Here is a 14,093-nt window from a genome sequence, read left to right as displayed (position 1 = left end):
TTAATAAGATTGATTATAAATGTATGGAAATGGATAGAGGTAATAGTAGCACAATACTGTAAGTGTAATTAACAGTGCTGAGTGTGAGTATGGTGAAAGGGGAAGTCAAGGATCATGTATGTCACTAGAAGGAAAACTAGGAGATAAGACATGGGACTGTGTAATATAGTGAAATCTGTTGTGGATGATGACTGTGGTTTATTGTACAATTTTAAGAAAGTTCTTATAAGAACTAGAACAAATATACACCATTATTACAAGGTGTTAGTATAAAGGTGGTATATGGGAAAAAATACAATGAATGCAAACTAAGCACTATAGTTAACAGTAACATTGTAATATTCTTTTAACAATTGTAACAAAGGTACTTTACAAAAGCTAAGTGTCAATAATAGGGGGCTATAAAGAGTATGGGATTTTTTTTTTTTCAGAGAAATGAGAATGTTCTCAAAATGACTGTGGAAGTGAATACATAACTCTGTGAGTATACCTAGAGCCACTGATTGTACACTTTGGATGGATTATATGGTGTCTGAATAAACTGTTTAAAAAAAAAAAAAAAAAAAAGAACACATGGTTTGCCAAGGAGTTCAGGAAAGCAGGGGCAAAGCTGGAAAGAAATACAATCTAAGAATTCTGTGTCTAAAATTTTGTCTACCCAAATAATCCAATACCATCCAACTGACAAGAAGCCCAAATATTCTTATATGTCTTTTACGTTATTTAAATAATTAAATCACAGCATTAACAATTACTTTTTTAAAAAAGTGGTCTTCTATGGTACCAAAGTTCTTTATTGATCTACATGAGAAATACTCATCATGTGCAGAAAAACAAAGCTATTTTACTTGGAACTTTATTATTATTATTTGCTTTGGCTTATGAAAAACTTAAAGCTAAATACTGGCACTCAACTGCAGTAATTAACTTGTTAGGTAACTGGTAAAACATTTCTTTCCTTTCAATTCATTTTGGCTGTTTTTAAGTTGTAAAAATCCTTTTCAATGGTTTTGATATTGAAGTGGCTCCATATCTAAAAAAGGGCACACGTAATAATTAAGTAAATTTGAAAGAAAATTACTAAACATGTACCTTGTAGCAAAAGAATATTTTTATATATTATAGATGTAACAGGGATTATCACATTAAATCATGCAAGTCTTAGCAGGATTATATCAATAAAAAATACATATGATGGACAAAGAAAAATGCTTGTATATACTTGAGGAAAGTTCAGTCTCCACACCTTGTTTACCATTTTTCTTGAGCCTTATGTTATTCTCAAGGAAAATTCCCTTATAATGCCATATAATATCTATTTCTTTCCTCTTCCTCACATCTGTTGAACACTTTGCAGTTAGAGTATTTAAGTAGAAACTACAGCAAATATTAATAACCAGCTAGATACAGGTACAAAATTCAATTACCATATATGCTAAGTTATTCTCTTTAATACAATTTGTTATATGAATTATTGAAACTGCCAACTAACTCATATGAAAAATTCTGTTAGATTCTATCCAGATGATATCAAACAGCCAGAAATCTCAATGAGAAAAGGCTGGTAGGTTACTAACTTTATAAAGAGAAAGCAAAACCCTAATTGTCTGGTCAATTTTTTTAGTGGTTTTGTGGGTGTCATGTAGTCAGCCTCGGAGAAGAACATCTTCATAGATGTTTGTACACAAATAACTGTTACTCAACTTGGATAGAGTTCATATTGCTTACTCAGAGTATATATTTGGTAAATAGTTGCATATTCATAAATTAGGAATAAGTCATAGTCCCAAATTACATGGAGACCAGTATAACTGCTTAGGAAGTCAAAATTCTCAAGTGTTGTCTATTGTACCACACTTATGAATATGCGGCGATTGAAATCTTAGTAGTAGGCAGTCATACCTGCTGGTCCATGCCCCTTATCTTGGAATTAATTGCCAGGTTTCACTAATATGTGGACCTGCCTGCCATTCCAAATCCAAAGACACAGTATCCCTTTCTCTGAGGTCAGGCTCTATACCTCAGCTGCTTTCTTGTCTCTGGCCAGCCCTGAATCATATACCCTAAATTCTAAGATTTCACTACTAGACATTCCCAGCCTTCTTTCCTGAAATTGGGAACCTTTCTAAGCCACCAAATTTGCCTCTGTTTGCCAAATTGTATTTGCCTTCAGATCTCCCAGAAAATGCACTCATCTTCCAAATTAAAATGGTGTCTTTAACCAGCAATACCCTCTGGTCCTGACCTGCCTATCTACCTGCCTTATCTACCCTATCCTGCAAATATCAACACATGCTTAAGGCACCAACTTTGGTGCTAATTAAAGAATCAAATTTTTGGTTGATATTAGGAGGTCCCTTCATGTTTTCATGACTGAACAACTCATAGGAATTCTGAGATAATTAGTGATGAAAATACAAAAATCTTCCAAAATATTACTGCACCCATTATTAGCTATCATTATGTCCCTCATGTATTATTTAGTGCTATGTCCATTTTATGTTTATCCATTATAGCCACCATATTGAAGCTACATCTGATAGTATCTGCATTAACTCAACTTGAAAAATTTTCAAGGACTGTGAGATGTAAGAACAATAAATTCCTCAAATTAAAGTGAGTTAAAAATATTATCATTTGTTTCTTCTAAATAGATTCTTTATGTCATTTTAAATTCATAGTAACAGAAAATACTTTACTTTTATTGCAAAAGGCAAAGCAAAGTGATTTACACTCACTGAACACATTTTTTTTTTTTTACTAGTCATTATGGGTATTATGTTTCTGGAATATTTATGACTGATTTTCCTACTCAGTAACCTTATGAAAAGAGGATAAACACTTAAGAGGTTCCACTTCAAAGTAAACTATTTTGTAATTCTAGATCAAAATTTTTCTCTTAGGAAATTTTCCAAATACTTAGCAATCAAAATATTAGAGGGAGAATAGTCATCTAGTTCTTCACTGTAATAAGTGCTGAAATCGATATTGAAATCATGGAACATAATCTCCAATTACTAATTGAAAGTATTACTAGCACAAGGAAAACAGCAGACTTCTTTCCAATCTCACCAGCAATGCCATTATTCTTGTCTATTTTCAAGTATGAGATTGGTATAAAAAAAAAAAAAAATCAAGAGGAATGAGGCCAGATGCTACACTGAAAACTCCTTAGCCTAAAGTTAATAACCTAAAGGGCTGGATTCTTTTACCCCAGCACAGTACACAGCTCAAAATTAACATGTAGAATAAAATTTCAAATTATGAATATTTAAATTGCAAGAAAAATAAACCTGTATAAAGGAAGGGACATCGAAGAGACCAACTGCACTGGAGCTACAAACTTGTAGAAAGATTTTCAACACCTTTTATCAAAAACGAATCCAAGATGTTGGGTCTAACAAAGGTAAATGTCACAAAAAACTGAAACTCAGACCCAGACAAATACACACATATATATAGTTTTACCTTGCTGCGTTGGGATCCTGTGACCTTAAGGAAGGATGAGGATAAGAAGCAAAATAGCAATAAACAATTGCTCTGAAGACAACTGTTAGACCATAAATGGTGTGTACTTCAGAAAAACAATATCACTGGCTGTTCACACCTGATTCAAATTTACCTCTGTTTCTCATTGAAGATGAATATGAGAATGGAGTATTAGGAAATATTATCATGTCATATAAGAAATTAATCTTACGGCATTTTTCTCAGCCGGCGGTAATCACTGATTCTTCTCAAATTACTGTGAGTTTTTCAATGTTTTACACATTGACTTCAGTGCTGCAGAGATGCTCCTATCCAGATGTTTCTGGAAGGGGCACTACTCTGAGTCCATTACTCCACTATTCTTTTCTATGGGTCCACTTTAATGAAATGCTGCTCATTGTTAGTTACTGGCACATTGTCAGACTTCTAGCTCAAGGTCCAGAGATGCAAATTAATGGGAAAAAAATCTAATCTATTTCCTCCCAATTAATTTCTTTTTGAAAATGAAAAAAAAAAGGTCAATAAATGAAAATAGTAGTTGTCAGCAACAACTAGTTTTCCTTGCACAAAAAAAAGAAAATACAGTATAAGCAAAGGGGGAAAATAATATTTGCTTTCCTCCTGGCTAATTAAGAGTAAGCAGCATTTCAAATTATATAAGATATTTAAAAGCTGAGAGCATTTAAGAAAATAATCATAAAATAGAACATATTCCTAAGAATATATGCATTCCTATCTCATGCATGCAAACTGCATTATGTGGCACTATTTACATATGTACAAGGAATGAGTGACCTAACTGGGCAGAAGTCAAAATGGGCCAAATCTTTAAGACTTCTTCAATTCAGAAAAAAAAAAAATTAAACCAAGGAGTTAATCAAAAACTTGATGTCATGTTGCTCTTCAATAAATATTTTCCTCACATTTCTGTTGGAAATTCCAGACCACAACATTCACTGAGATGAGAAAAATTTGAAGCAATCTCATCTCTGAGGGCTCTCAGGAACACTCATTCTGAACATATGGGTTTTATTATTAACTATTCTATGTTCCTTGGTTTTAACTTCAGCAAGCGTTAGGACTCAGATTTGTCCATCCAGCTTCTGACATGCAGTTCTTTGACACAATAAGCTGCAATAAGCCATGGAGCAAGAAACATAAATGTCATTTATAAGCTATGAGATAATGCTTCAAAACAGAAAAAAAGATAAATCTAGAACAATTAATCTTACTTCAAAACTCTTCACTTCTTCTTCACCATCATCATCTTCTTCATCATGACAACTCTGATACATGTAAAAAAACAGAGGCCAAAAGGAATATGATGAGGCAGAAAGTACAACAGGATTAACACAGGACAGAAACAATAAATGTGGATGACTAGATTAATGAATTCATGACCTAACATAAAATTGTATTATATACATAGTACTTTTACAAACTTAAAACACTAAATTACCTGTTTTACATGTAACAGAGATATTTACAAGGTCCACATGATACTACAATACTAGATATGCATGCCTTTGCTTTGTTCAAACCAAACGCACTGTCTTCTCTTTTTCATCCTGCCATTACAATGCACCAGGTACAGGTACATGCGATAACCATCAATTAAAAATAACAAAAACATTAAAATGAATCTTGTAATTGCTCTATTTTTTAAGGCCACTATTTATTGTATTTGGTCCAAAGGAGGAAAGTGAAGTTATTCTTTATACAGAAAGATACAAATGACTATTCCATTATTTTGGAGTTAGTTTTTCGGAAATGTTACAGGACCTATGCTAACCCTGCATGTATTTTTATCTAATTCCCACAGCTGAAACTGCTGCTTGACAAGGAAGAGTGTCCTATATGGTTAGGAACATGGGATCATGAGGCAGAGCAGGTGGCTCAAATCCTGATGCTGCCACTTATTAGCTACACAGCCTTGGGCAAATTCCTTTATCTCTGTCTCAGTTTCTCTGGTCTAAAATGGAAATAATCAGAAAAATACCAGATTTCTGGACAATATCACATGAGTTAAACTGTTCTCAACTTAGGAAAAAGTGCCTGAAAAAACAGTAAGTTTTTAATCAATCTCAGCTGCTATTATTATTTTGGTTTGGAATTAAGAGTATAATGGTGACCAAAGGAAGATGCTCATTCCAATATCTATGGTAGGAAGAAACCTATTACTCTTCAAAGTTATATTGTTCCAACTCTAGGTATGCCCTATATTTGATAAGCACCTAGTGTATTAGGGAGATATAGGGACATAAATGGTTAAGTAAGTTACAAATGTGAAAAATATTTTTAATTCAATGATTCCACAGTACTTTGGGTATGGAGATAAAGTGGGGACGGAAGGGAGGATACAAAATACAATCCTTCCACTTGCTTAATAAATTAAAAGGTTTGTCACATTCTTTCATTCATTCAACAATTATGTATTAAGTGCCACCCTTTCCATTTACAACAGTAAGCATGTGAGCACGGTTTTGCAAAGGAGGAAGTAAAGGTGGGAACATAGACCTGTATCATTTTCATTACATGGAAAATGTGCTGAATGGCATGTTTCACCACAGAAACAAAGAAAAGACGTTAATTATTCATTCTCTTGACTATTACGCAATTGTGGATAGGTGAATCAATCTAGGGAACGATGTACAATATAAAACTACCACATTTTGTTTTTATTCTTTTAAAACCACCACATTTTGCTCTTCTCCTTATCTTTTACAAAATGCTTGTAAAGCTTAATACAGGGAAATCACATTTATCAAGTTTGTGGATAACCAATTGAAAGAGATAGTTAACACCAGATGCTAGAACTGAACTTTAAAAAGATTTAAATAAGCCTTGAACAGGCCTGATTCTAATTAGAGAAATGTTCACACATACTTAATTTAAAAAATAAATTAACTATCCAAATACTAAGTGTGTGAGATACAACTAAATAGAAATTAATCAATGACTTCAGAATTTAGACTGATAGGAGTTCAAAAGGAGTGAAAAATGCAGTCTGGCTACCCTCAATTTAATGAATTTTTACAACTTATTATAAATATATTGGCTCTGAAGCAAGAATAAAAGAGGATACAGTCCATTATGCACTGCACAGGTAAGCTCATTACGGGGATATTGTGTTCCATAAATGCTGGATGGCACATACTGATAAACTGGAGCATTTGCAGAACAGCACAAACTGGGTGATGAAAGTTGGGCATTCCCTTTCATACATTAAACAATAAAAAGACTAGATTATTTGATTATGAAATGGAAAATCTTTAGAGAAAGAGTGAGCATGTGAACTATTATCAAATATTTGAGGAAGGTGGGGCAAGATGGCAGACTGGTGAGCTGTATGTTTTAGTTACTCCTCCAAGAAAGTAGGTAGAAAGCCAGGAACTGTGTGGACTGGACACCACAGAGCAATCTGACTTTGGGCATACTTCATACAACACTCATGAAAACGTGGAACTGCTGAGATCAGCGAAATCTGTAAGTTTTTGCGGCCAGGGGACCCGCGCCCCTCCCTGCCAGGCTCAGTCCCATGGGAGGAGGGGCTGTCAGCTCCGGGAAGGAGAAGGGAGAACTGCAGTGGCAGCCCTTATCGGAAACTCATTCTACTGATCCAAACTCCAACCATAGATAGACTGAGACCAGACACCAGAGAATCGGAGAGCAGCCAGCCCAGCAGAGAGGAGACAGACATAGAAAAAAACAGCACGAAAAACTCCAAAATAAAAGCAGAGGATTTTTGGAGTTCTGGTGAACATAGAAAGGGGAAGGGCAGAGCTCAGTCCCTCAGGCTCATATGCAAATCCTGAAGAAAAGCTGATCTCTCTGCCCTGTGGACCTTTCCTTAATGGACCTGGTTGCTTTGTCTCTTAGCATTTCAATAACTCATTAGATCTCTGAGGAGGGCCCTTTTTTTTTTTTTTTTAATCCTTTTTTCTTTTTCTAAAACAATTACTCTAAGAAGCCCAATACAGAAAGCTTCAAAGACTTGCAATTTGGGCAGGTCAAGTCAAGAGCAGAACTAAGAGAGCTCTGAGACAAAAGGCAATAATCCAGTGGCTGAGAAAATTCACTAAACACCACAACTTCCCAAGAAAAGGGAGGTGTCCGCTCACAGCCACCATCCTGGTGGACAGGAAACACTCCTGCCCATCGCCAGCCCCATAGCCCAGAGCTGCCCCAGACAACCCAGTGTCACGGAAGTGCTTCAAATAACAGGCACACACCACAAAACTGGGCGTGGACATTAGCCTTCCCTGCAACCTCAGCTGATTGTCCCAGAGTTGGGAAGGTGGAGCAGTGTGAATTAACAAAGCCCCATTCAGCCACCATTTCAGCAGATTGGGAGCCTCCCTACACAGCCCAGCAGCCCAAAACTGCCCTGGGGGGACGGCACTCACCTGTGACATAGCACAGTCATCCCTCAACAGAGGACCCGGGGTGCACGGCCTGGAAGAGGGGCCCACTTGCAAGTCTCAGGAGCCATACGCCAATACCAAGGACTTGCGGGTCAGTGGCAGAGACAAACTGTGGCAAGACTGAACTGAAGTATTAGACTATTGCAGCAGCTTTAAAACTCTAGGATCACCAGGGAGATTTGATTGTTAGAGCCACCCCCCTCCCTGACCGCCCAGAAACACGCCCCATATACAGGGCAGGCAACACCAACTACACACGCAAGCTTGGTACACCAATTGGACCCCACAAGACTCACTCCCCCACTCACCAAGAAGGCTAAGCAGGGGAGAATTGGCTTGTGGAGAACAGGTGGCTCGTGGACGCCACCTGCTGGTTAGTTAGAGAAAGTGTACTCCACGAAGCTGTAGATCTGATAAATTAGAGATAAGGACTTCAATTGCTCTACAAATCCTAAAAGAACCCTATCAAGTTCAGCAAATGCCACGAGGCCAAAAACAACAGAAAATTATAAAGCATATGAAAAAACCAGACGATATGGATAACCCAAGTCCAAGCACCCAAATCAAAAGATCAGAAGAGACACAGCACCTAGAGCAGATACTCAAAGAACTAAAGATGAACAATGAGACCATAGTACGGGATACAAAGGAAATCAAGAAGACCCTAGAAGAGCATAAAGAAGACACTGCAAGACTAAATGAAAAAATGGATGATCTTATGGAAATTAAAGAAACTGTTGACCAAATTAAAAAGATTCTGGACACTCATAGTACAAGACTAGAGGAAGTTGAACAACGAATCAGTGACCTGGAAGATGACACAATGGAAAATGAAAGCATAAAAGAAAGAATGGGGAAAAAAATTGAAAAAATCGAAATGGAGCTCAGGGATATGATAGATAATATGAAACGTCCGAATATAAGACTCATTGGTGTCCCAGAAGGGGAAGAAAAGGGTAAAGGTCTAGGAAGAGTATTCAAAGAAATTGTTGGGGAAAACTTCCCAAATCTTCTAAACAACATAAATACACAAATCATAAATGCTCAGCGAACCCCAAATAGAATAAATCCAAATAAACCCACTCTAAGAGATATACTGATCACACTGTCAAACACAGAAGAGAAGGAGCAAGTTCTGAAAGCAGCAAGAGAAAAGCAATTCACCACATACAAAGGAAACAGCATAAGACTAAGTAGTGACTATTCAGCAGCCACCATGGAGGCAAGAACGCAATGGCACGATATATTTAAAATTCTGAGTGAGAAAAATTTCCAACCAAGAATACTTTATCCAGCAAAGCTCTCCTTCAAATTTGAGGGGGAGCTTGAATTTTTCACAGACAAACAAATGCTGAGAGAATTTGCTAACAAAAGACCTGCCCTGCTGGAGATATTAAAGGGAGCCCTACAGACAGAGAAACAAAGAAAGGACAGAGAGACTTGGAGAAAGGTTCAGTACTAAAGAGATTCGGTATGGGTACAATAAAGGATATTAATAGAGAGAGGGGAAAAATATGACAAACATAAACCAAAGGATAAGATGGCCGATTCAAGAAATGCCTTCACGGTTATAACGTTGAATGTAAATGGATTAAACTCCCCAATTAAAAGATACAGATTCGCAGAATGGATCAAAAAAAATGAACCATCAATATGTTGCATACAAGAGACTCATCTTAGACACAGGGACACAAAGAAACTGAAAGTGAAAGGTTGGAAAAAAATATTTCATGCAAGCTACAGCCAAAAGAAAGCAGGTGTAGCAATATAAATCTCAGATAAAATAGACTTCAAATGCAGGGATGTTTTGAGAGACAAAGAAGGCCACTACATACTAATAAAAGGGGCAATTCAGCAAGAAGAAATAACAATCGTAAATGTCTATGCACCCAATCAAGGTGCCACAAAATACATGAGAGAAACACTGGCAAAACTAAAGGAAGCAACTGATATTTCCACAATAATTGTGGGAGACTTCAACACATCACTCTCTCCTATAGATAGATCAACCAGACAGAAGACCAATAAGGAAACTGAAAACCTGAACAATCTGATAAATGAATTAGATTTAACAGACATATACAGGACATTACATCCCAAATCACCAGGATACACATACTTTTCTAGAGCTCACGGAACTTTCTCCAGAATAGATCATATGCTGGGACATAAAACAAGCCTCAATAAATTTAAAAAGATTGAAATTATTCAAAGCACATTCTCTGACCACAATGGAATACAATTAGAAGTCAATAACCATCAGAGACTTAGAAAATTCACAAATACCTGGAGGTTAAACAACACACTCCTGAACAATCAGTGGGTTAAAGAAGAAATAGCAAGAGAAATTGCTAAATATATAGAGACGAATGAAAATGAGAACACAACATACCAAAACCTATGGGATGCAACAAAAGCAGTGCCGAGGGGGAAATTTATAGCACTAAACGCATATATTAAAAAGGAAGAAAGAGCCAAAATCAAAGAACTAATGGATCAACTGAAGAAGCTAGAAAATGAACAACAAACCAATCCTAAACCAAGTAGAAGAAAAGAAATAACAAGGATTAAAGCAGAAATAAATGACATAGAGAACAAAAAAACAATAGAGAGGATAAATATCATCAAAAGTTGGTTCTTTGAGAAGACCAACAAGATTGACAAGCCCCCAGGTAGACTGACAAAATCAAAAAGAGAGAAGACCCATATAAACAAAATAATGAATGAAAAAGGTGACATAACTGCAGATCCTGAAGAAATTAAAAAAATTATAAGAGGATACTATGAACAACTGTATGGCAACAAACTGGATAATGTAGAGGAAATGGACAATTTCCTGGAAACATATGAACAACCTAGACTGACCAGAGAAGAAATAGAAGACCTCAATCAACCCATCACAAGCAAAGAGATCCAATCAGTCATCAAAAATCTTCCCACAAATAAATGCCCAGGGCCAGATGGCTTCACAGGGGAATTCTACCAAACTTTCCAGAAAGAACTGACACCAATCTTACTCAAACTCTTTCAAAACATTGAAGAAAATGGAATACTACCTAACTCATTTTATGAAGCTAACATCAATCTAATACCAAAACCAGGCAAAGATGCTACAAAAAAGGAAAACTACAGGCCAATCTCCCTAATGAATATAGATGCAAAAATCCTCAACAAAATACTTGCAAATCGAATCCAAAGACACATTAAAAAAATCATACACCATGACCAAGTGGGGTTCATTCCAGGCATGCAAGGATGGTTCAACATAAGAAAATCAATCAATGTATTACAACACATTAACAAGTCAAAAGGGAAAAATCAATTGATCATCTCAATAGATGCTGAAAAAGCATTTGACAAAATCCAACATCCCTTTTTGATAAAAACACTTCAAAAGGTAGGAATTGAAGGAAACTTCCGCAACATGATAAAGAGCATATATGAAAAACCCACAGCCAGCATAGTACTCAATGGTGAGAGACTGAAAGCCTTCCCTCTAAGATCAGGAACAAGACAAGGATGCCCGCTGTCACCACTGTTATTCAACATTGTGCTGGAAGTGCTAGCCAGGGCAATCTGGCAAGACAAAGAAATAAAAGGCATCCAAATTGGAAAAGAAGAAGTAAAATTGTCATTGTTTGCAGATGATATGATCTTATATCTAGAAAACCCTGAGAAATCGACGATACAGCTACTAGAGCTAATAAACAAATTTAGCAAAGTAGCGGGATACAAGATTAATACACATAAGTCAGTAATGTTCCTATATGCTAGAAATGAACAAACTGAAGAGACACTCAAGAAAAAGATACCATTTTCAACAGCAACTAAAAAAATCAAGTACCTAGGAATAAACTTAACCAAAGATGTAAAAGACCTATACAAAGAAAACTACATAACTCTACTAAAAGAAATAGAAGGGGACCTTAAAAGATGGAAAAATATTCCATGTTCATGGATAGGAAGACTAAATGTCATTAAGATGTCAATTCTACCCAAACTCATCTACAGATTCAATGCAATCCCAATCAAAATTCCAAAAACGTACTTTGCAGACTTGGAAAAGCTAGTTATCAAATTTATTTGGAAAGGGAAGATGCCTCGAATCGCTAAAGACACTCTAAAAAAGAAAAACGAAGTGGGAGGACTTACACTCCCTGACTTTGAAGCTTATTATAAAGCTACAGTTGCCAAAACAGCATGGTACTGGCACAAAGATAGACATATAGATCAATGGAATCGAACTGAGAATTCAGAGATAGACCCCCAGATCTATGGCCGACTGATCTTTGATAAGGCCCCCAAAGTCACTGAACTGAGTCATATGGTCTTTTCAACAAATGGGGCTGGGAGAGTTGGATATCCATATCCAAAAGAATGAAAGAGGACCCCTACCTCACCCCCTACACAAAAATTAACTCAAAATGGACCAAAGATCTCAATATAAAAGAAAGTACCATAAAACTCCTAGAAGATAATGTAGGAAAACATCTTCAACACCTTGTATTAGGCGGCCACTTCCTAGACTTTACACCCAAAGCACAAACAACAAAAGAAAAAATAGATAAATGGGAACTCCTCAAGCTTAGAAGTTTCTGCACCTCAAAGGAATTTCTCAAAAAGGTAAAGAGGCAGCCAACTCAATGGGAAAAAATTTTTGGAAACCATGTATCTGACAAAAGACTGATATCTTGCATATATAAAGAAATCCTACAACTCAATGACAATAGTACAGATGGCCCAATTATAAAATGGGCAAAAGATATGAAAAGACAGTTCTCTGAAGAGGAAATACAAATGGCCAAGAAACACATGAAAAAATGTTCAGCTTCACTAGCTATTAGAGAGATGCAAATTAAGACCACAGTGAGATACCATCTAACACCGGTTAGAATGGCTGCCATTAAACAAACAGGAAACTACAAATGCTGGAGGGGATGTGGAGAAATTGGAACTCTTATTCATTGTTGGTGGGACTGTATAATGGTTCAGCCACTCTGGAAGTCAGTCTGGCAGTTCCTTAGAAAACTAGATATAGAGTTACCATTCGATCCAGCGATTGCACTTCTCGGTATATACCCGGAAGATTGGAAAGCAGCGACACGAACAGATATCTGCACGCCAATGTTCATAGCAGCATTATTCACAATTGCCAAGAGATGGAAACAACCCAAATGTCCTTCAACAGATGAGTGGATAAATAAAATGTGGTATATACACACGATGGAATACTACGCGGCAGTAAGAAGGAACGATCTCGTGAAACATATGACAACATGGATGAACCTTGAAGACATAATGCTGAGCGAAATAAGCCAGGCACAAAAAGAGAAATATTACATGCTACCACTAATGTGAACTTTGAAAAATGTAAAACAAATGGTTTATAATGTAGAATGTAGGGGAACTAGCAATAGAGAGCAATTAAGGAAGGGGGAACAATAATCCAAGAAGAACAGATAAGCTATTTAACGTTCTGGGGATGCCCAGGAATGACTATGGTCTGTTAATTTCTGATGGATATAGTAGGAACAAGTTCACAGAAATGTTGCTATATTAGGTAACTTTCTTGGGGTAAAGTAGGAACATGTTGGAAGTTAAGCAGTTATCTTAGGTTAGTTGTGTTTTTCTTACTCCCTTGTTATGGTCTCTTTGAAATGTTCTTTTATTGTATGTTTGTTTTCTTTTTAAGTTTTTTTCATACAGTTGATTTAAAAAAGAAGGGACAGTTAAAAAAAAAAAAAAAAGAAAAACAAGGAAAAAAAAAAACGATGTAGTGCCCCCTTGAGGAGCCTGTGGAGAATGCACGGGTATTCGCCTACCCCACCTCCATGGTTGCTAACATGACCACAGACATAGGGGACTGGTGGTTTGATGGGCTGAGCCCTCTACCACAGGTTTTACCCTTGGGAAGACGGTTGCTGCAAAGGAGAGGCTAGGCCTCCCTATGGTTGTGCCTAAGAGCCTCCTCCCGAATGCCTCTTTGTTGCTCAGATGTGGCCCTCTCTCTCTGGCTAAGCCAACTTGAAAGGTGAAATCACTGCCCTCCCCCCTACGTGGGATCAGACACCCAGGGGAGTGAATCTCCCTGGCAACGTGGAATATGACCCCCGGGGAGGAATGTAGACCTGGCATCGTGGGACGGAGAACATCTTCTTGACCAAAAGGGGGATGTGAAAG

At 36.8% G+C, this 14,093-nt stretch overlaps 1 protein-coding gene across 5 annotated transcripts in view; it reads right to left on the bottom strand.

The window, feature by feature from the left end:
- Positions 1–14,093, bottom strand: part of RYR2 (ryanodine receptor 2) — a 769,122-nt gene that overhangs the window by 87,118 nt on the left and 667,911 nt on the right. For 3 of the 5 annotated variants that reach the window (XM_037821856.1, XM_037821863.1, XM_037821879.1), the window contains 2 exons: positions 4,722–4,775; positions 3,469–3,492 (listed from right to left, as the gene is read on the bottom strand). In XM_037821856.1, the coding sequence (XP_037677784.1) occupies positions 3,469–3,492; positions 4,722–4,775 (78 nt within the window). The remainder of the gene's footprint in view (positions 1–3,468; positions 3,493–4,721; positions 4,776–14,093) is intronic. The other 2 variants (XM_037821872.1, XM_037821883.1) reach the window with 1 other exon arrangement.

This window comes from Choloepus didactylus, chromosome 2 (genome assembly GCF_015220235.1).
Source record: "Choloepus didactylus isolate mChoDid1 chromosome 2, mChoDid1.pri, whole genome shotgun sequence".
NCBI classification, from domain to species: domain Eukaryota; kingdom Metazoa; phylum Chordata; class Mammalia; order Pilosa; family Megalonychidae; genus Choloepus; species Choloepus didactylus.
Note: the sequence above shows the minus strand (reverse complement) of the source record. Positions and strands in the feature narration are given on the sequence as shown.